The sequence below is a fragment of a genome, assembly GCF_019968985.1.
Source record: "MAG: Porospora cf. gigantea B chromosome Unknown PgB_NODE_309_length_22913_cov_117.313, whole genome shotgun sequence".
Classification (NCBI taxonomy): domain Eukaryota; phylum Apicomplexa; class Conoidasida; order Eugregarinorida; family Porosporidae; genus Porospora; species Porospora cf. gigantea B.
In genome coordinates, this window is record NW_027178917.1 from 1 (window position 1) to 22,913 (window position 22,913).

At 55.6% G+C, this 22,913-nt stretch overlaps 10 protein-coding genes across 16 annotated transcripts; 5 read left to right on the forward strand and 5 right to left on the reverse strand.

Annotated features, from left to right (window-relative positions):
• Window positions 1-24: 24 nt before the first annotated feature.
• On the forward strand, window positions 25-542 carry KVP17_003742 (uncharacterized protein; the record flags this gene model as incomplete). Of its 2 annotated transcripts, none has more annotated exons than XM_068521359.1 (1): window positions 25-542. In XM_068521359.1, a coding segment is annotated over one exon (518 nt), but the record flags the coding sequence as incomplete, so codon positions are not given. The 2 variants fall into 2 exon arrangements, with proteins under 2 accessions (XP_068375527.1, XP_068375528.1); XM_068521360.1 differs by having other exon boundaries at window positions 45-542.
• A 1,183-nt stretch (window positions 543-1,725) lies between these two features.
• Window positions 1,726-2,979, forward strand: KVP17_003744 (uncharacterized protein; the record flags this gene model as incomplete). Its single annotated transcript, XM_068521362.1, has 1 exon — window positions 1,726-2,979. The coding sequence occupies one exon, from the start codon at window positions 1,726-1,728 to the stop codon at window positions 2,977-2,979; it is 1,254 nt and encodes a 417-aa protein (XP_068375530.1).
• An 88-nt stretch (window positions 2,980-3,067) lies between these two features.
• Window positions 3,068-4,634, forward strand: KVP17_003740 (uncharacterized protein; the record flags this gene model as incomplete). 2 transcript variants are annotated; one of them, XM_068521357.1, is made up of 2 exons in its annotated part: window positions 3,068-3,713; window positions 3,766-4,634. In XM_068521357.1, 2 exons carry the CDS (start codon window positions 3,068-3,070, stop codon window positions 4,632-4,634), a joined length of 1,515 nt encoding a protein of 504 aa, XP_068375525.1. The 2 variants fall into 2 exon arrangements, with proteins under 2 accessions (XP_068375525.1, XP_068375524.1); XM_068521356.1 differs by having other exon boundaries at window positions 3,068-3,622; window positions 3,723-4,634.
• Window positions 4,635-4,771: 137 nt separating this feature from the next.
• KVP17_003745 (uncharacterized protein) lies at window positions 4,772-6,697 on the forward strand (the record flags this gene model as incomplete). Its single annotated transcript, XM_068521363.1, has 1 exon — window positions 4,772-6,697. The coding sequence occupies one exon, from the start codon at window positions 4,772-4,774 to the stop codon at window positions 6,695-6,697; it is 1,926 nt and encodes a 641-aa protein (XP_068375531.1).
• A 54-nt stretch (window positions 6,698-6,751) lies between these two features.
• On the reverse strand, window positions 6,752-7,840 carry KVP17_003738 (uncharacterized protein; the record flags this gene model as incomplete). 2 transcript variants are annotated; one of them, XM_068521351.1, is made up of 1 exon in its annotated part: window positions 6,752-7,840. In XM_068521351.1, one exon carries the CDS (start codon window positions 7,838-7,840, stop codon window positions 6,752-6,754), a length of 1,089 nt encoding a protein of 362 aa, XP_068375519.1. The 2 variants fall into 2 exon arrangements, with proteins under 2 accessions (XP_068375519.1, XP_068375520.1); XM_068521352.1 differs by having other exon boundaries at window positions 6,752-7,618.
• A 51-nt stretch (window positions 7,841-7,891) lies between these two features.
• Window positions 7,892-15,749, reverse strand: KVP17_003746 (uncharacterized protein; the record flags this gene model as incomplete). Its single annotated transcript, XM_068521364.1, has 3 exons — window positions 7,892-11,704; window positions 11,734-14,023; window positions 14,053-15,749. 3 exons carry the CDS (start codon window positions 15,747-15,749, stop codon window positions 7,892-7,894), a joined length of 7,800 nt encoding a protein of 2,599 aa, XP_068375532.1.
• Window positions 15,750-15,809: 60 nt separating this feature from the next.
• Window positions 15,810-17,096, forward strand: KVP17_003741 (uncharacterized protein; the record flags this gene model as incomplete). The annotated part of the gene is made up of 1 exon (XM_068521358.1): window positions 15,810-17,096. One exon carries the CDS (start codon window positions 15,810-15,812, stop codon window positions 17,094-17,096), a length of 1,287 nt encoding a protein of 428 aa, XP_068375526.1.
• A 43-nt stretch (window positions 17,097-17,139) lies between these two features.
• On the reverse strand, window positions 17,140-18,909 carry KVP17_003743 (uncharacterized protein; the record flags this gene model as incomplete). Its single annotated transcript, XM_068521361.1, has 1 exon — window positions 17,140-18,909. One exon carries the CDS (start codon window positions 18,907-18,909, stop codon window positions 17,140-17,142), a length of 1,770 nt encoding a protein of 589 aa, XP_068375529.1.
• Window positions 18,910-18,945: 36 nt separating this feature from the next.
• On the reverse strand, window positions 18,946-20,101 carry KVP17_003737 (uncharacterized protein; the record flags this gene model as incomplete). 2 transcript variants are annotated; one of them, XM_068521350.1, is made up of 2 exons in its annotated part: window positions 18,946-19,032; window positions 19,061-20,101. In XM_068521350.1, the coding sequence occupies 2 exons, from the start codon at window positions 20,099-20,101 to the stop codon at window positions 18,946-18,948; spliced, it is 1,128 nt and encodes a 375-aa protein (XP_068375518.1).
• A 346-nt stretch (window positions 20,102-20,447) lies between these two features.
• Window positions 20,448-22,913, reverse strand: KVP17_003739 (uncharacterized protein; the record flags this gene model as incomplete). Of its 3 annotated transcripts, XM_068521355.1 has the most annotated exons (2): window positions 20,448-21,693; window positions 21,731-22,913. In XM_068521355.1, coding segments are annotated over 2 exons (2,429 nt in total), but the record flags the coding sequence as incomplete, so codon positions are not given. The 3 variants fall into 3 exon arrangements, with proteins under 3 accessions (XP_068375523.1, XP_068375521.1, XP_068375522.1); XM_068521353.1 differs by lacking the exon at window positions 21,731-22,913 and having other exon boundaries at window positions 20,448-21,692; XM_068521354.1 differs by lacking the exon at window positions 20,448-21,693 and having other exon boundaries at window positions 21,727-22,638.

A 22,913-nucleotide genomic window follows, 5' to 3' on the forward strand; every position in this document is an offset into this window, starting at 1 on the left:
TGACGTCAAGTTTGATGAAAACAGCACCAGGTCTAACATTCGCCATGGCTGACAAATACATCGACCTCCTGTCCACTGTGGCCCAGGGTGAGGTGCTTGACGCACAGACGAGCCTCGAGCTGACGAGACCATTCTTGGAATTCGTATCGTCGTTCAAGCTGGACGCTACGGTGCAGCAGTGGGTGCACGAGAAGGTACTTCAGAAGATCACGCTCTTCGTGGACCCCAAACCGGTTGCTGAGAAGCTCTTTTTGCTGGCAGCTCTCCAGCGGGCGAACTCCGCACAGAAGGACATGCTTTACGCTTCGGTGGCTCACTATGACGCATACATGGAGAGTTGCGGCGTGGCCCCGGACTACGAAGCCGTCTATGAGGAGGCTCAGAAGGAGCTCAAGCGGCGCGCAGAGGCCCTCGCGAAAAAGGTCGCCCATAAGAAGCCCCGACCAGCAATCGAAAAGGTCGAGCAACCACGCAAGAAGAAGCAGCGTAAGGCGAAGTCCAAGACGAAGCAGTCCAAGGGGAAGAAAGTTTCACAGCGTTAGAAAAACTCCGGTGTCCGCTTTGAATACCTGCACTTCTGAGTGGCAGGATCCCAGTAGTAATTGGGTACCAGCGAACACAAGCCTACGGCTAAACCCTGAGCTGTTTTGTCTGGATAAGCGAGTAGTTTCTGCGTCAATTCGACGCTGACTGAATCTTTATATCTCCCGGAGCACGTACGCATCTGAAACCTAAGCTGGATATTCTCCTCGACGGCGGCTATCGCTGGCAGTAGAAGGCACAAGTACATAATTAGGAATGCAGGCCCCACAAGAAGCGTTGAGTAAGGCAGCAAATAATATAATTCTAATGCAGTCTTTTAACTCCCTGATGACGCCGCGCGACTCTCAGTCCTGCAGGAAATCTTTCGCTAGTCAGTTACCTGGCGAGGTGTCTCCCATGACGCGAGGCGCGTCACAGAGCACTTGGGTCTCGAGCAGCGTCCCTCATTTTGTTACACGGGTTGATGTGACTGGAACTGATGGCGAAGTTGTTACACACCAAGTTGGTCAAGTCACCGAGAAACGCGAGTCTCTTCCTCCCTACGAGACTGTGGTGCGCAATGTCAGCTCTCGAACCTATGAGGTCGAAATGGAGGCCGGCCCCAACAGAATTGTCGGCAACAGGGAGGTTTTCTCGCAGGAACCTCGGCCATCTCATGGTGGAGTCATTATGGGGGTGCATAGACCGCAAAATGACTACACTCCGAAGCCGGATTTAGGATTTTCTTCTTCGATGTCATCAAATGTCTACTCCAGACAGACAAGCGCCGCTAAATATTCTGTGGCAGGAACGCCAAGTATTACGTCTCCGCACTATTTATCTGGAAGTCTTTCCGCCGCCTCCGCTCCTGTAGTTACTGAGGCTCCTGTGGTGTATTCCACTGCTGGATCGTATGGTACTAGGAATAGCAAGCCCCGCTCCAGCAGGAAACGGTAAGAGCTCAAGAAAGCGGTCAGAGCTCAAGAAAACGATTTGAAACGCTTTATGGATGAACTTTAATTGTGACCGGTCTCCAGAGCACAATATTACTAATGCCGGCAAATATTTCATCGCAATTCTCTGGGGATGCCGTCTGTTGATACTTGCACTCGCAGAGCCCGTTCCTCTTCACGACCACGCACATGTCCTGGTCAACTTGACGCACCACGTCTGAGCAGACAGCAGACTGCGAAATTACGAAAGATGCAAGATCAGATAGCGAGCTGTTTACAACGAATCGAACAGGCCAAAGATGACCTTAGAAACGACGAGAGTGCCTTCAACTCGAAGGTGGCTGCCGGAAAGGAACGGCATCACAAAGCAGTGAAGAAAGCTGAGATCAAGATTCGCGGAATGAGGAAGCGGGACAGGTGCCAAGAGGAGCAGTTCCACAGTGTCATGACGGGCGTCGAACTGGAGAACATCAAGAGAGAAAAACGTGATCTGGAGAAATGTTGCGAGACTTTGCAGGCGGAGGTCGGTAAAAGCAAAGAACAACGGCGACTTGTGGAGAAAAAGCAGTCTGAAGTTTTGACGTTGTTGCGCAACATCGTCGGCGAGTCGCAGTCCACCAGTTGGAAGAAGGCCATTCCGGACGCTCGAGCATATGTTGACCGTTTGTATGCAGAGAAGTCAAAGCTGGTAGCGGAATTTCTGAGAAAGTCTAAGGCTGTAGAAGAGAAGAACGACGAGGTGTACGACCAGGAGATGGCTCTGTTGGACCTGAGTGACTCGGGCGTTTCTCAGCAGGCGGGGACTGACGAACTGTGCTCCTTTGATGTGACTCCCCCCTGTAACACTTCGCTGACAACGAGCCAAAAGCCGGAGGAAAACTTCGCAGACTACCACGACTCGTCGTCGATGTCAACATATGAAGAGCCAGCACAGATCACTCGCCAGCAGATGATAGCATCGTACACGGCGCCCCCGCCTCAGAGAGTTCTACCTGAAGTACGCAACGCCATGCACGTCGCCCAACCTGCAGTCCCACGACTTAATATGCAGCAGTTGCAGCGGCAACACGTTCAGCCCATCATGATGAAGGAGTGGAGGACTCCGCTCGTCTGCGAGGACAGGACCAGGCCTGGGCCGACGGTTGTGTTGAGAACTCCAATGGACGGACCTATAGTCCGAGGAGAAACTGAGACGGAAATGACTGACGACTTCCAAGTGTGCGCCACAACGTCTGACGTGTCACCACGCAACAAGACCATTCCGTTCTTCCCTCTGAGACAAGGACAGACGCGTATGCCACTATGGGTTGATGAGGGTCGGTCCAAACCGATGATAGTAAAGTGGAACCGACCGGCTGTGCCGCGTTTCGCCGACGAGGACTGCCGGATTAAGTCGTCCCCCACCACCACACCTATGATGCCCTTTACAGAGCAGAAGTTCATCGAGGCCATGCAGCAGCAGCTGCTGCGCGAAAACAACAAGAGAAAGCCTGGATATTGCTAGTAACGCTTTGACTAATTCTTAGTTGACGAACTTATTGAGGTACATGGGGAAGTGTGGAAATGGCCGAAATCGTATTACAAAGAAAAAAATGTCGCAGGACGTGGATGAGCGTGAGTGGAGCCGAGAACCCTCAGCCGCTCAGCTCCGCGACCTGACTCAGAAGGACATTGAGGTGATAAATCGGGGTCTGTTGGGCGACGACAGCTCCCCAGAGTTGATGCCTGCTGGTGCAATCCCTCTCTCGTGTGCTAGTCTGTTGACGGAGGTGCAGCTCCCAGCCATGCCCTCTGCGGCACAGCCCGTCCAGTTCCGGGTCCTTGTAGATGAGCACGAACTACTATTTGACCGGAACCGGTTGGTAGGGCGGGGAGGGTCATCCACCGCCTACCAATGCAGGCTCTACGACCGGCAATGGGAGGAGGAGAAGCAGCCCATAATGCGCAAGATCCAGCTGGGCCTCACAGTTGCAAGGAAGAATATGATGAAACTTTTGAATCCTGCAAGTCCGCTGGCAGTCGACTACCACCGTATCCCCTTAAGATTGGTGGACCGAGGAACTGACTTCGACGAGATACACTCACTGACAGAACTTGTAATCAAGCACGCGGACGACCCCAAGGCTCTGCAGCACGAGAACCGGGTTGTGAGTCACTTGAACTGCTCCCATCGGTACACCGGCAACTCCATTATAAATGGACTTACCTCCGTGGCGCAGGTGTGGGTTGTCCGGGGAAGTCACTCAGGATAGCACGAGAGAGAAAAGCGTCCCTCTTTCAGATTTCGCAGGTCCTGAGACCCACCCGTCAACCCATATTCACGTGTGGACAAGTTGGGCAGTGTCAGCCCACACAATCCGAGTAATCGGACTCTTCGACACCGCCGGTCCGGAACCAGGCCCAGGCCATTTTCTTTTAACTGAGTACCTTGATGGACCAGACCTAGCACATCTGCGCACACGGATGACTCCCTCCGAGGTTAAGGAGCTGCTTGCTCGACTGACGCTCGTGCTGGGGGGGCTCCATGCCGTGGGCGTTGTCCACGGCGACCTAAAGTGTGACAACGTGCGGTTTGCGCGTAGAGGTGAACAGTCGGTGCCGATCCTCTTCGACTTCGGCTCGTCGGCGTTACTTGGAGTCGCGGGGCCGCAGAAATGCGCAATGCACATCATGTCGATGTCAAGGCTGGAGACGATGCAGGAGTCGGACTCGAGAATGTCTCTCGCAGGTCGGGGCTTCATGAGTTCTGACGAGCTGGACGGCCCCCAAGGATCCCTCTCATGTCGAGTGTCGATTCCAGTCGTACACGTGTCGAACTCCGACCATTCAATGGGGACGACGACTACTCGAGTGACCTCGATGCCGGTTCCTGACGTACCGCTTTACGTTCCAGCTCCATCGCCTGAGGATGATTGGCATGCGCTGGGAGTTCTGATGTTTGAGCTGATAGAGGGCTCACCTCCCTGGGGTCATACGTCGTCCCTAAGCAGCGCCATCATCAGTCGCAAAACGAGGAAGCTACCGTTGCGACCCCCTACGATGAAGGCGGTCACCTTCGAGTTCATTTCTATGCTGCTGGAGGGCCAGGCTGACGTCAGAGATATCGTCAGTCACCCCTTCTTTGCTGATTTCGACTGGCCTCAGTTACTTGCCAACTAACTGTCGCACTGCTTATGTGTCCCTGTGTGTGTGGCGCCTCAACCGCTTTATCTGTCACACGCAGACGGACTGGGAACGGTTAGAAACAACATTTGAACTTAACGTGGTCCAAATTGCATAAATACACCTCCTCTTAGATGGCTCCCAAACAACTCACCCTTGAGGAACTCCAGGCCAAGGTGGAGGCCGGCAAGAAGCTTTCCAACAAGGAGAAGCGACTCCTGGAGAGATTGGTGGAGCTGGAGGAGCAGGCCAAGGAGGATGAGGTCGCTGCCAAGCGTGTTGACGAGGACAAGCTCGCGGCCTTTAGCATCAGTTTGAGGGGTATCCAGGAGGGAGATAAGGTGAAGGCCACGGGGGATGATGTGGTGGTGAAGGGCTTCTCCATATCTGCTCCGAAATGCGAGTTGTTTCGTGACGCCGACCTCGTGCTGTCTAAGGGACGCAAGTACGGGTTTTTGGGTCCCAATGGTCGGGGCAAAACTACCCTCCTTCGGTTTATAGAGAGTCGGAAGCTTCCGGTACCTGACTTTGACATTCTTTTGGTGGAACAGGAGAAGGAGGCCTCTGATGTTAGTGTTGTGGATCAGGTGCTGTCGAGTCACACGAAGCGACAGCAAGCAATAGACCGCGAACAATCTCTCATTCTAGAAATGGAGAAGGCCGAAGCTGATGGGGTGAACGATGCTGGCACTTGGGAGCGACTGCACCATGAAATGTTGGAAGCCATCAACGATCTAGAGTTCTTGGAGGTTGACAAGGCCGAGCCGCATGTACGTCGCATCCTAAGCGGGCTGGGGTTCACGGAGAACATGATGACTCATGGTACGACTACACTGTCGGGAGGATGGAGAATGCGGGTTGCGCTGGCTTCGGCTTTGTTCATTGAGCCTCACCTCCTTCTGTTGGATGAACCGACGAACCACCTGGATTTGCCGGCTGTTCTTTGGTTAGAGTACTATATGAAGCACTCGTTTAAGAAGACCGCAGTCACTGTCAGTCACGACCAGGACTTTATCGAAGCGGCATGCACCAACATTCTTCACCTAAATAACATGAAGCTGGACACCTACAACACCACAAACGTAGCGCATTTCAGCCGCCAAGTGGATCAGAACTGGAATAAGCTTCTATCGGATTACGAGACCCAGCAGAAGGAACTCAAGAAGCACAAAGCCAGCCAGAAGACCAAGAAACAAGCTGAGGAGGCCGTGATCAAGAAGTGGGGAACCCTGATGGACCGACCACGACCTTATCGTGTCAAGTTCGACTTCCTCTCCCCTGAAGACACCTCGTTCTACATTCGCCTCACCAACGTCGACTTCAGCTATGTCCCAGGCACTCCCATTTTCAAGGACATCAACTTCGGCCTCGACTGTGGTGATCGAGTCGCTATCGTGGGTCATAATGGATCGGGAAAATCCACGTTGATGAACCTGATCACGAAGAAGCTGAAGCCCACTGAAGGCGAATCCCAATGGAAGCACGGCCTGAGGATCGCTGTATACGACCAACATTTCGAGGAGCATCTGCCTTTCGATAAGTCGCCTGTGGACTTTTTGAAAGAGACCTATAATTTAAACGAGGCTAATGCCAGGCAGCAGCTAGGTATGTTCGGGCTGGAAGGTGACCGCCACAAGCTGCCTATCAGCGCGCTCTCTGGAGGGCAGAAAGCGCGATGTGTACTGGCGTCGATTTCCCAGAGGAAGCCACACATGCTGCTTCTGGATGAACCTACCAACCATTTGGACATGGAATCGGTAGAGGCTCTGATCGAGGGCCTCAAACACTTCAAGGGCGGAGTGATTCTAATCAGCCACGACGCTCGTCTGATCCACGAAACGGACTGTCGTCTATTCATCGTTCCCGGAGACACCAGTGTTGTGGAGTACGGGGAGGGCTTCGACGAGTATTGCTCGCAGGTGTACGACGAGATTGAGAAGCGCGATAAGGAGGCTGAGGCGGAGGCTGAGCGTCTCGCAGAGCAGAGGAAGAAGTTGCGAGAGGAGAAACTACAGAAGTTTGCGGGCCTGCAAAAGGCCAAAGAGGAAGCTGCAAAGTGATCGCCATACAATAAGTTTACAAACGAAACTGATTCGCGATAAAAACCGTCAACGTCAAATTCGTCGTACCAAACCAGAGGCTCGCCTCCGAGACCGCTGTTCGGGTTCCAGCTTGGATATTAGTGAACGCTTCCTGTCTCCTTCCTCCACCGTGTTGAGCACAAGTCTCTGTTTGGTTTCCGACCAGTGAGAGATCTTGACCACCTCCACATCGCCGCGGCCGATGAAGTGATCCAGCCATAGCGAAGTCCAGCGCGTACGCATTGACGCCATGGCCTTTGCCTGCTCCTCGATAAACGAACTATTCCAGCGGGTCCGCAGCACTCGTTGTCGGTGCTTGATGAGGTGACGCTCGGTAGCAGTGAGCCCTCCAGTCTTAAGCACTCGGTGAAGGTACCAGATGGCGACGCTGTCGCATATCTGCTCCTCCTTTTCCGCAGTGAGCAGGGGTAGGTCACGGGACGTTCGATAGATCCAGATATAGACGTGTGTCAGCTCGTGCGCAAGCGTGGACTCGAAAATGAACCACGGCAGCTTGCTTCCGATGTGGACGTGGCGAATGATGGGCGTGCGTTTGGTCTTGGAGCGCAGGGCGACGACGTCTGTGCGGCCGAGCAACTGATTCCGGTCATCGCAGTTCATTCCGTGCGCCACCTGGTCTTGCATCATTCTACTTGAGGCGTTGATTTTGGATATCGGCGTGGCCACGACAGGGAGAGGACGACTTTCCAGAGGGTGGTTCGGGTCCATGCCCAGCCTCTTGAGGGTCGCGAGCACGCGATCCAAGCACTCGTCTATGTCGTCCTGCGCGTGTACGAGGCCAACGTCGGTACAGGTCTGGCACAAGGCGATTAGACGCTGCTGCATCAGTGTGTACCCCAACTCCGTGCCAACGGAGGATATCGGATCAGTGCAGCACATGCACAATCCAGCTTTACGAGGCGCAGAGCGTACGTTGTTGGCGGAGGCCTCGCGGGGACGACTCACCGACCCCCGACAACTAAAGGAGCGACGACGGCTGTCCGAGCGACGGCGAAGGGCGATAGAGGAGCGGTGGCGCCCTCCTAAACGGGCACCGGGGGCTGACACCTGGATTTTGCTGTTGGGAGGTCGCTGTCCTGAAGGGCACACGATATGCGGCATTGCTAAGCGACGACGAAATTGACTAAAAGATTTGGTGTATCGCGTGTAGAATCACTCGTCATTATGATCGGATTCGGCGCGGCCAACACGAGAGAGAACTCGCTTTGTGTAGTCCGAGAGGAACTTAAGCTTCCTCGCATCCAGAAACGGGGCTACTTGCTCGAAGACGTCCAGCTCCAGCTCGTAGGGAAGCCGAACTAGGTGGACCAGGCACCGCTCAGATTGAAGCTTCACGGCCGGATTGGAGAACTGCAGGCAGTCCACGACGATGTCGACCAGGGACGCGAGGATGGGAACGTTGGCGCTGTTATGTGCGGTGGGGTGGTGGTAACGGGCCAACGTCTTCACAGCCTTGATGCTGGACAGTGTGAAGCTCGTATCCGACACGCCAACGGCTTTCACGACATGGCAAAGGTCGTCAATGAGGGCGAACAACTCATCCTCATTGACGTTCTTGTGGGCAGAGCACACTGCAGAGAAGCTCTCCATGCCTAACAGCCGCGTAGCCTTGTCCATCCACGCCTCACGGATGAAAGCGAGGATTTCAGGCAGCTGTAGCTCGATGCGACCCCAGCACGCAGGTGCACTCAGAATTGGAACCAGTGGTGACTTGCGCTGAGTCAGCACGTATCTCAGCGCGTCCCCAACCTCCTCATCAGGTAGAAACCTAGCGAAGGTGACAGAGGCGATCCAGCCTCCCTCGCTGTTCTCGGCGCTGCGCGCGTAGGTCCAGAGCTTCTGTACGGTCGTCGGAGCCAGCTTGGCGGTGGCAGGAATGCCTTCCAGTAGGTTCAGTAATGCCGTTTGGAGAGAGCTACGGACAGCATTGTCTGTTTCCATCTCTGCTCTGGACGTCAGTTCTGCCACTACGTTGTCAAGTCGGGCGCCTGGCAACGTCGGGAATACCAGAAGCCCCAACCCGGCGGCATTCCGCACCTGCTGGCTGCTGGCGTCAACCACGGCTCTGAGGAAGGTGGTCTGCAGCTGTGGCGCCATAGGTCGGAGCTGCACCCCGGCAGCCTTTACGAGGCGTGTAATGGCATGAAGGAGGGCGCACTTCACGGTCGAGGGCAGACGCTCCGCACAGAGGCGGATGAGGCTGCCGGCTGCCTTTAGACACACAGGCTTCAGTGCGGCAAGCTCAGCATGGCTGAACAGCAGTCCGTAGACGATGGCAGCATGCTCTCTGTAGTTGGAGTCTGTGGTCTGCAGTGCAGTAGAGGTGTAAGCAATCACTGCTTCCAAGACCTCCTTGTGTCGGAGACCAGGCAGGACATGATCGACCTCTTGTGCCGATATGGGGTCTTTCACTGCGTTGAACAGGAGGGTTCTGAAGTCCGGTAGCATGTCTAGACACTCCGCGGAGCACTGCTGAACCACCGCCTGAAACAGCGCCATGGCGCCCTTGACGACGGTCTCGTCGGTGTCCGTTAGCATGACCCGCACGGTCAGCGGAAATATAAGTCTGACGAAGTCAGTTTTCTCGGCGTCCACATTGGGTACCACGATGGTCAGCGCAGCCAGAAGTACTCGTCTCTCGGTGGTGACGTTGGCGCTGGGCTCCTGCTGAGGCCCAGCCAAGGTGTCAGTATAGGAACCTGAGAGTCCGGCGGGGCGAACACGGTCAATGATGCCAGGCAGGACGGCGTGTCTTGTGGTGGGATGGGCGACCTTGGCTAGTATTTTCCCAAGGCAACTCGCTACCTCAGCGAAGGCGACGTCGCGGTGTTCATCCTCGGCTGTGCACGCAACATCCACCAGTTTTGGGACGACGATCTCCACCTGCTGCGCAATCACCTTCAGGTTCTTTATTCCGGTGAGGGTACTCAGCAAGCGTATCTTGGACAGATGAACCGGCCTCTTGAGACTCAGGCTCATGACGAATGGGAGCACAAGCGCGGTTTGAAGACCGAGTAGAGCCTCAATGCCCTCCAGCTGCTTCATCTTGCTGTCATCGAAGTCTTCAGGGTCCCAGCAAGGAGGGTTGATAAGGTTGGAGATGAGTTCTGGTATAGTTTCCTGCAGGCAAGTCTCCCCTACAGCGTCGACCATTCGTGCCATGACGAGAATGCTCTCTTCCCGGATCTCATCGGTGTCAGTAAGGCCGAGCTGCACGCAAGGAAGCAGCTCCAGCACCATCTCGTGGCTGGCATCCAGATTGGCCGAGATAATCTGACTGATGCCGAGCATGACACCCAGTCGAGACTTCGCTGTCTCGGGTCTTCGGTCCTGCAGCGTAGAGGTGAAGACAGGCAGGATGCGTGGTAGAATCTGGCTGCCAAACTTCTGGACCAAGTCACCGAGGCACCGAGAGGCACCCATAATCTTCTGCTCAGATCCCGATCCTAGGAAATTGAGAAGACGAGGGACGAGAATAGGCAGCAATTCCCGGATAGTCTTGGGCGAGTTGGTGACGACTCCTTTCCACACGTTGTTGGCGGCCTGTCGAACCTGGATGCTCTCGTCGGACTTCACCATAAGGAGAGAGGACAGGATGAATGCCCTTCTTTCTAGAGCGAGCGTTTCCATGAGCATCTGCTCTCCGCCGATCGCTCCGATTTCCGAGGCAGGCCGAAGTACTCGGTCGAGCATCGTGCCCAGCAGCAGTACTGCCGACTGCCGGATACGCCAGTCATCATCGTGGCAGCCGTTCTCAAGCGGCGTTAGGAACAGCGCAGAGTGTGTAGCTCCGAAGTCCTTCACCATGACGTTGGAGGCACGAAAGGCCCCATCGCGGACAGGCTCCACAGGATCACTCAGGGCGTGGAGAAGCGTGGGCAGAATGGTGGGGACCAAATCTGAGAAATCCGTCTTCAGTGTCACTGGGAGGTACACGAAAAGTCCCACAAAACCCTCACGGACATCCGCCATCCTGTGAGCGCAGTACAGCATTATCCGGTCCATGTCCTTGCGAAGTCGGGTGACTCCAAGGGCTGCGTAGACTTCGGCTAGCGCGTTTGCTACGCCTGACCTCTCGACGGAGGTCGTCGCGTTTTTGAGCCGCTCGAAGCTAGTCACCAACAGCTCCTCTGCCAGATCGGTGCCTAAAAGGGATGCAATTCTTCCGAAGGCTCGAGCTGTCTCTGAACGCACGACCGGAGTAGGGTCAACCAACGTGACGTTCAGCAGAGGCAGGAGTTCTGGGTAGAAGGGCAGAAAGTCCTGAGGAGACCTAGCCAGCTTGATGAGGTTGGCGCAAAGGAATGTCGACTTACGTTTGACATCCGCCTTGTTAGCGACGATACCACGCGACACAACAGGAATCAGTAGAGCCAAAGATGCCGGTTCGATCCTACGGGTGAAGCTGGCAGAGAGGATACCATCGAGGCAAGCCTCAATGTTGGCTGGGGTGGGGTCCACGAACGACTTGACGATGAGAGGTGAGATGGCAGAGATCTCCGTGTCCCGGATAACGCCAGCTATCCGCTCAAGGCTACGAGCGCCAGCCTGCTGCACCTGCATGTTAGCATGTGTCACGGCGTAGTTCAAAGTCGGGACCACCTGGGACAAGCACAAGGCTAGTTGCTTGGGCGTGCAGTGCGCCATCGATCCCAGTATCTCGCATGCTCCCACGACGGTCTTGGCCTTGGCTCCGTCATCACGAACCACCGACACCAGCTCAGGCATGACACGACGAACCCCGTATCCGGACAAAAGGCTCATGACCGCGTTGCTGCTGCGGTCGGCCAGCTCTCGAACTTCCGTTTGGCCATCCGCCATGGAGGTTAACAGAATGGGGATCAAGAGGGACACGAATGGTTCCAGTAGGCGCCCAAGAACTCTGGCACATGCCTCGATCAAGCTCAGCATGCCCAATCTGGCTGTAACGTCTCGCTTCTTTTCGTTAGCATGAAGCAGTATCCGCTGCATCGGAGAGAAATCAAAAAACTCACATCTAGAACTCCAAGGCTTCGAATATGGACCACACCCAACCCCTTAATCTCACTGGCAATCGCCAAGGACAGGCCTCTTCTCGTGGCTGAGTCAGTCTCGACAACTAGTCGGTCTAGCTGACTTTCAACCAAATCGCGTCCAACTCTGTGGATAACCTGCTGGCCCGGTACAGGCATAGCGATGATTCCGCTCGCACAGACGGCTGGCATGAGAGGAGTGAGGCAATCCTGAATGAAGAAGTCGGTGTCTTCGAGAAAAATCGCAAGCGAGGAGTCCAGCACCCGGCGACAGAGAAGCATGTGAGTTGTAGTCACCAGTTTCGTCATCGGAGCCTGCACCACAGCACAAGCCATTCGTACCTGAGCCGGTTCGAGTCCGGCCACTACTCCAGCCTTGCCGGACACAGACGTCGTCTTAAGAGGCGTCGTAGTCGGGAGATTTCGGTGGGTCTCGCCGAAATCCTGCACTACGTCGAAAATGAGGTTAGGGTTGTTCTCCAAGTCGAGGGGCACCGTAAGCGCCACGAACTCCTTTACACACTCCAAGAGAGCCGATGCAAAGGACTGGTAGGATTCGAGGCGCAGCTCTGGCCGACTAAGCGTGAGTAGCAGCAGTCTCAACACTAGCTGGATTAAGCTGGGCGACGTTATCTTTCCCAAGCGTTGGGTTTCAACGAGAGCCCGGAGAACCGCAACCTTCGCTCTGTGAGGGCCGTGGGCGGCCAACGCAAGGGCCTTGTCCATCTTGTTGCCACCTTGCATAAACATGATCTCTTCCTTGGTGGCCTTGTAGCCCTCAAGGGCAATCACCGCCATCTCCCAATCGTCCTGGATGCCGTAGAACGACTCCACCAGAGAGACGATGGCGGGTGCGTCGGCATCGACGTGCTCCGCGAAGCTCTTAGCTGCTGATTCACGCAGCCACTCCACGTGGCTGTGCAAGGAGGCGGTAGCATAGGACGCCACGGCGGCTCGGTCCCACTGTGGGGACCGAGCGATGAGCAGATGTGCCATCTGTGAAATGGCCTTGGTGCTGTCGTACATGAAGGGTGCAATGGCCGGAACGGGAAGCAGCTCGTGCTCCTCCAGCTGCAAAACATTTTGAAGCACCATCGCGCGTGCGTCTTCCGATTCGTGGTGACCCAACTCGGTTAATGTGAGCACAGCCTCCTGATTCAACTTCATGTTGGTTACCAGGGCATACACAGGCTTGGCAATGCAGGCAATGAGATCTTCATGCAGAGCCATCACAGTTGTGAGAGACTTCAAGACGGTAACTGGGCGGATCTCGGCAGCGAGGTCAATCTGCAAGGTAAGCAGATCTAGGGCCGCCCTCGTCGCTACGGGGCCCACGCTTACCGTCTTGGTCATTGCGTGGAACAGAACGGGCAGAAGAAGCTCCACTTCTTCCGGAAGAAGCTCCGCTCTCCCAACACTCTGCAGCAGTGCAGTCACCATTCCCTTATCGAAGATCTCATCCGCCGCGACTGCAGCTAGGCACGCGGGCAGAAGCGAGCGGCGGGTCACTCTCTCCTTGGCCACCAATGTGCTTACGGCCTCACCCATGACGATCATGGCGTCCATACGTGTCACAGGGGACCGCAGCAGAGGACTGGCGAACGCCAAAAGGCTCGGGATAGGGAACGGCGACCCCCTGCGGGCAAGAGCAGTGGCGAGTCGCAGCCGGCAGAGAAAACTCTCACTGTAGCGGCCAACTTCTAGTTTTCGCAGGTTCTGCTTATCCAGCTTCGTCAGGGGGGCCGCCTCCACGGCTACGACGACTTCATCCTTCTTTTCCTCCTTGCGCTTTTCGGCCTGTTTGGTGGTAGTGCTGGTCACACCGGTACGCGCCGCCAAGAGGGCCTTCGCCGCACTGGACGCTTTCGATTTCGTTTTCGCCTTGGATGCGCCCTTCGTCGCGGCTTTAGCGGGCTGAGTCACAGGCTTCGAGACAGGCTTGACTTCAACTGAGTCCGCGACTTCCGCTTTGTGCTGCGATTCTCTCAAGAAGGCAGTCAACGCATCCTCGTCTCTTTCGTAAAGGGTGTCGCAGGGAGTGAAGAACATGCCTTCGTCATCCTCAGTCAGTTGAAACGGGTCGTTCAGCGCAAGAAGCGACGACAGGCAGTCTGCCAACTCGCTGGGAGTCAGGTCCAAGGAAGCCAGCACGTCAGCTGCGGCGAGACTGAGTACTCGTTTCTGCGCTCTCTCTGCGGTTTTCGCTATAGATGAAACCGCTAGGTCCAGAACGACTCCCACGCGGCATTCAACGGTACAAAGGGCCAGACGTCTGCGTGGGAAATTCGACTCGGTGCTTACGGATGCGCAGGGTGCCGGAGGAACAGAAGCATCTTCGCCTTGGAAGCGGAGGGCAGCTCAACGAAGCTGCTGGTCTTGCTTATTGACCAAAGAGTCCGAATGAATGGCCAGAGACTGGCCGCGTCTGGCTGGAAGAACAGTCGATGAAAGAGGGCGTCAACATACACCTGGAGCATCGGAGTCGCTATGGATGTGAGCGGCGCCGGACATAGAATCCGTTTATGGTCGACGAACCCAATCGCGCTGGGTTTATCCGCCCAGAGAGTCTGTCGGAACTGCCCTTGCTGAATAAGATTCAGATCGACCATGTGGTCCACACCAAGTCTCATGCACACCCCAATCGCGGCAAGGGATAAGTACTGCTCCATAGAGCCGGATGACGGCCAACTGATCATCACGCTAGCTCTCGCTTTGGAGTTGCCGCACCTCAGCAGAACAATTAACGCAGCCAGAGCCACCTGACGCTTGGACGCGGTGCTGGAGTTCATCCCTGACAGAGCCTCTTCCAGCTCCCTGACCGGCAGATTCGTTTTGTGGAGAGTGTCGTCAGAGAGGAAGGCCAGACTCAGGTAGTGATGCAGTGTGTGCGGCGTCGAGACGGGAAGCCCCAATCGGACCTTAAGGACAACAAGTTCCTTCTGCAAGTCCTCGTGAAGCGCAGGCAATCCAGAAATCAGTTCAACCACATCATCAGACATTGTACCCGCGCCAGTCGCCGACAAGGCCATTGCCCTCATCAGGGCACACTTCTCTGCCGGAGTCTTCAGTTGACCCATCACCTCAAACGCAGTAAAAATAAACTTCGTTGACTCTGTTTCCATCGCGCAGCGTACAAGGGTGGAAGCTTCGGTGAAGTGAGAGCCAGCCATTTGTACGACCTCCGGAAAAAGCAGGCTGGACGGGTCGGACAACGGCACCGCGGGAAGCAGGTCGCAGAGTTTCATAACAGTCTTCGTAGGCGCCCTGAGCATCTCCCTTCTGACAGCCGCCTCGAGCTCTGGCCTGTTGTAGCCACCAGTGGTAGAAAAGTTTCGAAACTGGGGCAGAACCGACGAAGGAAAACTTTGGAATGCCTTCACGAGCAAAGGCGTGTCCACCAAGCCCACTTTTACCACAGCGATAAGTGCAGCAGGGGAGGTGAAGTTGTCCATTAGTAGCTTGTAGACGGTAGACTGGGCAGGGACGTGGTTCTGAAGGAACGCGAGGATAATCGAGACGAGAATGCGAGTGGAGCCCGGCTGCGTCGCCTCAAAGACTGGAAGCGGTCGCAGGACTTGTTCAACCTTGTCAGGACAGACCAGCGGACACAGTCGCAGAGCCACTAGCAGGTACCGAGCGAAGTCATCAACGTTCTTGGCCTTGGATAACGCCGACACTGCCGCTGCCATGGTTCCTTGTAGAAGAAACTTCGGGTTGCTCTTCGAAGCGAAGTTTACGATGGTTGTCAGGAACGAGCGGTGCTTATTCGTGAGGGCAGATTCAAGCCGCCGCAGAACAGGAAGCTCCAGCAGTACCCCCACGCAGGACACCTGCAGGGCGTCACGCAGCACCTCTGGTTTCTGATTAGGCCCTAAATCGCAAATGTTCTCCTCCAGATCCCGGATGGCCTGTCTCAAGGACAGGTCGGAAGCGGCCCGAAAGACCTGAGCTAGACCTTCCTTGATTGAGTCCACGAAGTCTGTCTCAACAGAGCACATCACGGAATATTACGATTTCTCGGCCCTACAGGCCTATTCCCATTTCTTTCTTGTTGACTAATGGTGGAAATCACTGTAACGTGTGACGAATCGCCTGCTGAGGCAGCCATTACGCGGGTGCCACTGCAGGTCAAGGAGCTGCGGGTCGCAGAGCCGCCCATACACCCACAAATCCAGTACGCTGGGTTGTACACCGCACGGCTCGGAATGCTCGAGCGGGAGTTACGCACACATGTCAAGCAGGAGTGGCCTGACATAGTAGTGAAAGATATAGCAGACATGGTCGTGTCAAGTCACGAGGTGGCGGGCGTGGGCGTACTCTTCAAGAATATGCGTCTGAAGCCAAGCGCTTTGGACAGCTTACTTCACAAACTTAAACTGGGGGAGGCGAAGATTATCGGCCCCTCAGCTGACGACAGCCTGTGGCTGGAGGATCTAACTGCAAGGGTTGATCTGCAGTGGCCAGGAGACTTCAGTAAGCTTGTGACAGGTTTGGTACTGGCGATTCGAGGAAGATATGACTCCACTACGGGGAAAGTCATCGTCAGCGACTTTCTATTCCCGCCACTGCCAGAGCCCGCTCTCCCCGACTTCCAGGCGTGTATAGCTCTGATATCGGCTCCCGAATGGGGCCACCCAGCGTCTCTTGAGCAGTCTTGCAACCTCCGAGACTGGCTTTCAGGGCAGTACCCCGACGACGATGACCTTCCAGCTGCGCGAATCAACCACCTGATCGTCGTCGGCGACGTGCTCGGCCTCGCGCCCTCCGACAAGGCGGATCTCCGTCGCTACGTGAGTAGATTGGACAGTCAGGTGACCGACTTCGCACGGACGGTGCCTCTCACGCTGGTGCCGGGCCCCAAGGATCCGACGACGTACTCTCTGCCGCAGAAGCCACTACACCAGTGCATCGCCAAGCACGCGAGCCTCCACGGAGCGGTTATGCGTGCGGGTAACCCTGCGCGACTCCTAGTGGAGTCCGAGGAGGGGAGGGTTCATATAGTGTGTATGGGTAACCAGGGCGAAGGCGATGTCAGAAGCTATACGAGCGTTGAGGATGCGTTAGAATCCGTTGAGCTCTGTGTCCGCGCGCGCTGCCTGGCTCCTACCGCCCCCGATACGCTCTGCTGCTTCCCCTTCGGCGGAGAGCTTGACCCCTTCGTCTTACAAGCAGATGACTTCCCAGCGGTCATCGCAGTACAGTCGGATAAATTCGATTACAAAAAACTGGACAATGGTACGACTATCATATGCCTGCCGCCCTTCACAACAACCGGCTGTGCAGCGGTTCTAGACCTGAGCTCTGGAGTGGTGTCGGAGTTGTCTTTTAAACTCGAAGAAGCGTGATCCTGTTGGCCTGGCTGAAGGCAAGTCCATCTGCGTGATAGCCTCATCTCAACTCACTGTTCTGGTCCACGCTTAGCAGCTCCAGTTGACTTTCGCCATTGAAGTTCCAGGAATAAAGGAGCTCGGGTTCGTGGGAGAGGTCGTTCAAACTGTAGCGCCATACACTCTGAGGCAGCTCTCGCAGGGTGTTGCGCGTGAGAGCTAGTAAGTGGTCTCCGTCCACGGCAAAGTCTTCAACCCGATGTTGGCCTGTGGAAATGCTGCCTGACAATGAGTCGGGATGTACAAAAGGGTTAACGATGCTGTCGTACACACCACCTCGGAGACGAAGACTCTCAATCGTCGTCGGAGGAGATGTAGGGTAGCGAAAGTCTATCACCCGTAGTCGTGAATGCAGTGACACGTTGTCGGGTACAATGTGGACGATGCAGCACCTGTCGCGGACTCCCAGGGGCCACAGCAGCCACTTGGACACCGGCACGTTCTGGACGATAGGTCTGTGGCACCTAAAGTCAGCTTGCAGCACTCCAAACTCGCCGGAGAGACGGTGTTCGCCTATGCAGAAGACTTCGCGTTTTGACTTGTCCACGGTCTCCAGCGAGTGAACCCAAAAGTTCCGCGTTCGGCGTGAATCGACCGTCTCCTGCGCTCCGGTCTCCAGGTCGATAATGTTGACGCATATCGGGAACCGTCCGCTAACCTGCACGCCCAGAATGCACCCCTCACGTGTGAAGCGCGCGTCGTTCAACGCGCGCTCCAGAGTGCTGCGTCGGCCGTGACTCCCGTCGGAACAGACCTCCACTCCCAACACAGCCCTGTCGATCAGCTGCTCCCCATCGAAGCTGTACAGGTGCAGGTTGGACGCTGACGTGCCGACCGCGATAAGGTCGTCGTACACGTCAACGAAGTTGGCGCTGTCGCAGTGGAAGACTCGGCGGTCGACGACACCCAGGTCGAGGTCCAACACTCCCAGAGAGCAGGTGCTCTGCATGCCCGCCTGCTCTGTACGCTCTGTGGTGTAGAAGGTGTTAAGTGCAGTGGCCCGTATGTCCACCACCGCTCTGTCCGCTCGCTCTTCGAAGCAACGAGTGCCGTTCCAGGTCAAAGGCATTCGTTCGCCTTGCATATCGAATCGCACGTCAGAACTCGGACGCGTATGGAGCCACGGGATCCGAGACGGGTGCAGCTCGCACTTTCTATGCGGTATTGGGGGAGAGTCACTCTCCGTGGAGGGTGGGTCGACAGGCTTGACCCACGACATGTCAGGCGGTAACTGTAACGGGTATGGAGTCGGAACAACGTCAAGCGAAGCGGGCGCAACAGCAGCGAGATTGGGCGAGTGAGATTCGACCGGTCTGTCTGCCGGATGCAGCAAAAATGAGACTCTTGAAGATCTGGGAGACCCTAGAGGCGTTTTTGGGGCTGGTGGCGGAGGAACTCGAACGTGCATACTGGCCTTCTGCACGAAAGACAGCTTGAAAGGTGCATTGTCCAGAGTGTCTCTGGTAACGGAGGCCCGGCGAGGGAACCATCCGCGTCGTGTCAGATAGTCATTCTTTGAAAAGCTGTGGCGTCTCTCGCGCTTTCTGATCCAGGAGCGCATCAAGCCAGACTCAGGTGGAGGCAACGCTTTGGGAGCTTTATCTCGCATGTAGAGCTGGTCCCACAATGCCTGAAGATTACACACGTGGAACATGCCTCGGCAAGTAGCTGACAGTCTACCAACGTCCAGCACAGGCAGAAATAGTGCCACCAGCACGATGCAGTCAACAGGCAGTGACCAGATGGGGCCGTCCGACACGTAAGTCGGCATATTGTGCACACAATAATTTATGTCGTATGAGGGTTTCTACACAAGGTGCCCATCCGTACAAAACTTGTGAAAAAGAATGGCTTCGAGAATTCCGCCGGCGCAGGGGCGAGACGCGAAACAAATCTGAATGACTCCCCCTCTCCAACCCTACATGATCTGTGACGTCACCAGAATTGTTCGACAGGTAATCCACTAGGTCGCTTTGAGCATTGGCCACGCAGCAGCCACGAATCTCCGGGTGCTTAAACATATCCACATCGTTGCCTGAGTCGCCGCAAACCAAAACTTGGCTTAGGGGACAACTCAGAAGGCCAGCCAAAAAAATGGTGGACTCCCGTTTGTTGGTAGAAGTGGGGAGAACGTCCACGTATCGTTGGTCGGGTCCGTCCCCGCTGAAGACCACATTGAAGCCATGAAAGGTGGCCTCTACCTTCGCCGCTCCACTCGTCTCCCCAGCTTCTTCCAGAAGGAAGGCCGTCGACATGAGCGTAGGCAGACGGAAACGATCATCATCATCGTTTCCGTGAATCTCAGCCACCCCCTGACTTACGAACGGGGTCATCAAAAGCTCGGCCTTGCGCTTGTCAAAGTTTGACTCAACGATCCGCTTCCAGCCGGGAATCCACTCCACGTGCTCGGGAGACGGGCACCAGCTTGGGAAACCTTTCTGGGGAGCACAAGTGCTAGGTTTCACCTGGTACATCTCCGTACCACACCCACATATGAGGTAGTCAGCTGCCGGAGCGTCCCAGGCGAGTGCACCCTGCAGAGTGGATTTCATGTTTCTGCCAGTGTTGTAGACTAGCGAGGAGCCCGACCAAGTGTGGTGCAGCAGCCAGTGGCGTTTGAGGGCCTTGAGGTGGTCGGCGTGACCAAAAAGAGTGCCATCCAAGTCCACCACTAGCATCATCGCATTTTCCTTCTTGGGGAAAGCCATTTTCCCGTAAGCTAAGACTAGTATGTCCCCATGGACATCGCAGGCGTAGTTTCCGCCACCAGGAGCCTTGTCCCACTCAGTCTTATCCGCTGTCGCGACGACAAACTCGACCTCGCGTGTGTCAGCAGGGAGCTCGCCGTACAGCCAGCCAAATCGGTCTGCCTGACGAAGGGTTACGTCCCTCCAAGCGCCTTTGTTGACACTGCAATGTAATATCGCTGCCCCCCATGTTGAGTAGTACCGAACCTGCAGCATTCGAAAATTGCGACAGCAAAATAAAATGTTTGCACTGCTTCACAGAGATCAGGTTCTGCATCAGCGAAGAAACTGGATGAGGCTGTGGTTCGAGAGCCTGAGGTCTCTCAGGGGCGAACGTGTGACCGTTGTTTTGAGCACGGGCATCGTGGTGGGGCGTCTTGTGAGGGTCTCACCAATCATGCTCACGAATGCACATGTCGAGCAGCGGAGCTGTAGTCGAGTTGTGATATCCCGATCAGCTGTATTGTACGTGTTTGCCCCTCAAAGTGAGAAGATCATCAGTCAGCTGCACGAGAAGCTGTCTGATGTCGGTCGTGCAGGCTAGTGTCCGGCGCTCCGAGAATCACAGGTGCAACGGGCGGAGGCTTATGCCTAGGAGGCTTGCAGGCGTCCCTGTCCCTTCCGATTCCTCAAGAAGTAAACTCTGTTCCGTTCGAGACAGGTCTCCCCCCAGGACACAGGCGAGACGTGTCTCCTTCTCGAGCAGCGTTTGGATTTGACTATCCATGAAAAACTCCGACCAGTAGTGCTTGAAAGCGTCCAGTGCCGCGTGAATGTCCTCGGCCACCTCATGGTTAGCAATTAGAAGTTCCACGTCGTCTACAAAGTCCTGCAAGCGGCGGTAGCGCCCAGCAACCCACTTCATCTTCATTACCGTCAGCGTCATCGGACAAGTAACAAGACGCGCAAACCGCAGCTGCTCCGCCTTGTTCTTCTTCCGAAGCAGTTTGAACGCCTGGGCCTCCTTCGGAACCATCTCTAAAAAGCGCCCCACTCGTTTCGACCACTGATCTTGCAGATTGGCCACGGGGAAACTTCTTATTGGGGGAACCGGCGCCCGAGACGCCCAGACGCCGACATCCGGAAACCGCTGCTCAAACTCTTGCAGCTTGCGTCCGGAGGCCATCACGAACTGCTCGGCGTCCCCACTGTAGAACATCAAGCGGAACCTCTTGCGGTTGGAGGATCGACGTTTCAACTGAACCGCAGCGCTAGCGTCGAGAATGTCGTTCAGCTTCGTCTGCACCTCAGAATCGAGGACTCCTCTGATTTGGTCAGTGAGTCGGGAGCCCAGCTTGTTTTTGAAGCTGGTGGCGGCGCCAAGGGCCACCATAGAACTCAGAGTTTCATGTTGCCCCTCTCGGACAGCGTACGTGACAGGTCTATCGCCTTCGCTGTCAGGGCGATTCAGGTCCGCGCCGTGTGCGACGAGCCATCTCACTGTATCAGTACGACCCTCTCTTGCTGCATAGAAGACCGGTGTCTGTCCGAACTGATCGATGGAGTCGATGTCGGCTCCCGATTGAAAAAGCCGTTCCAGAGCGTCAATGTGGCCGTCTCGAGCGGCGTAGAACGCCGCCGTCTGACCGACGGAATCTACCGCCAGCGGGTCGCACCCCAGTCGACACAGCACGTCCAGGACCTCAGTTCGATGCTCAGTCCTCTGTACCGCGTAGAATATGGCGTTACATCCGACCGTCTTTTTGTCTGCATCGAAATCCGGGGAGGCAAGAGCTCGGATAACGTACAGAATTATCTCCTCAACAGGCTTTGTTTTTATAACATCGATAAATTGGTTGGCTCGCATTCTGAGTTCCAGTCGCTCATGCATTGGACCCACATCACTCTTCGTCCTCATCCGGACATCGGTACAACTTCACCACATTCTTCATGGGTTCTTTTACGAGGATATAAGTGCCATCCTCAGTGGCTCCGGCAGTGATCTGGTCCAAGAAGTAGCGGAGGATACCCCAGAGATTGGAGTCGCTGAGGCCGATTTGCTCGCTGAGGACACTCGCGGCGTGCTGCTGACACAACAAGACACGGTGCTTCTTGTTGTCGCTTTGGACACACCGCGAAATCCAACCAAGGTAGAGGGTCTCGGCTCCGGCGAGGAGGCAGGTTGCAAGCCACCGAGCCAGACTGCAAGCGTTGTTCTTGAACTCGAGAGCGGAGAGGCCGCCACGACTTTTGTCGAGCTGGTTGATCCACGAGGGGCCCTGGTCGTCGGACTCCAGCAGCGCCCTTACCACGGCCAACTTGTCTCCGTTGGGCGTGGATATCGACGCGTCGACGTCCGACCGAGTCACCAACTTCACGGGCGTCGACATGGAGCTATCGGCAATAGGGGGCAGCGTAATGGTCCGGTATCTGTAGGCCTGCCTGGCTGGGATGTCGCCCTCCTCTACGAAAGGCGCTTCTTCGTACGTGGAAAGCAGAGTAGGCGATAAAATTTGCTGTGAGAAGTCCTGCGTGATCTTCACTGCCTCCGTTGACAACTCCATAGGACGGTCTATCCGGTTGGGGTCCTGTGGATTGGGCGGATTCGACCGGTTGGTCTCGTTGACCTGGATTGTGTCTACAGTAGACCCGTCACGCTTGTCGATGAGGATGCTGTTGCCGAAACGCCGCACGACCAAGTGCCAGGAATACCGCGACTGTGCTGCCGCCATCAGCGCAGCCAGACACCTGTCGGTGGCCGCCACGTTGATGGTGTCGTCCTCCATGATCTTCTCGGCCAGCAGCTCGTCCATTGTCGTGGTGTTCCAGTAGAAGTCAAGTGGTTTGTCGGTATCCGGCTGCGTAGCGGGCAGCAGCTGCACAGGCTTTTTGGGAGTGATCTTCTCGTTGGCCTTCCTGTCAATTTTGCCGAGGCTACCTCTCCATCCCAACTCCTCAAACTCGATACCCTTGTCATTTAGACGAAGTTTAGCAAGTTTATTCAACTCGATCTGCGACACTAATGTCCACGAGCCAGCCACCTCAATGGACCATTCGTTGAAAGCCTTGCCCCGAGTGTACCACGCGT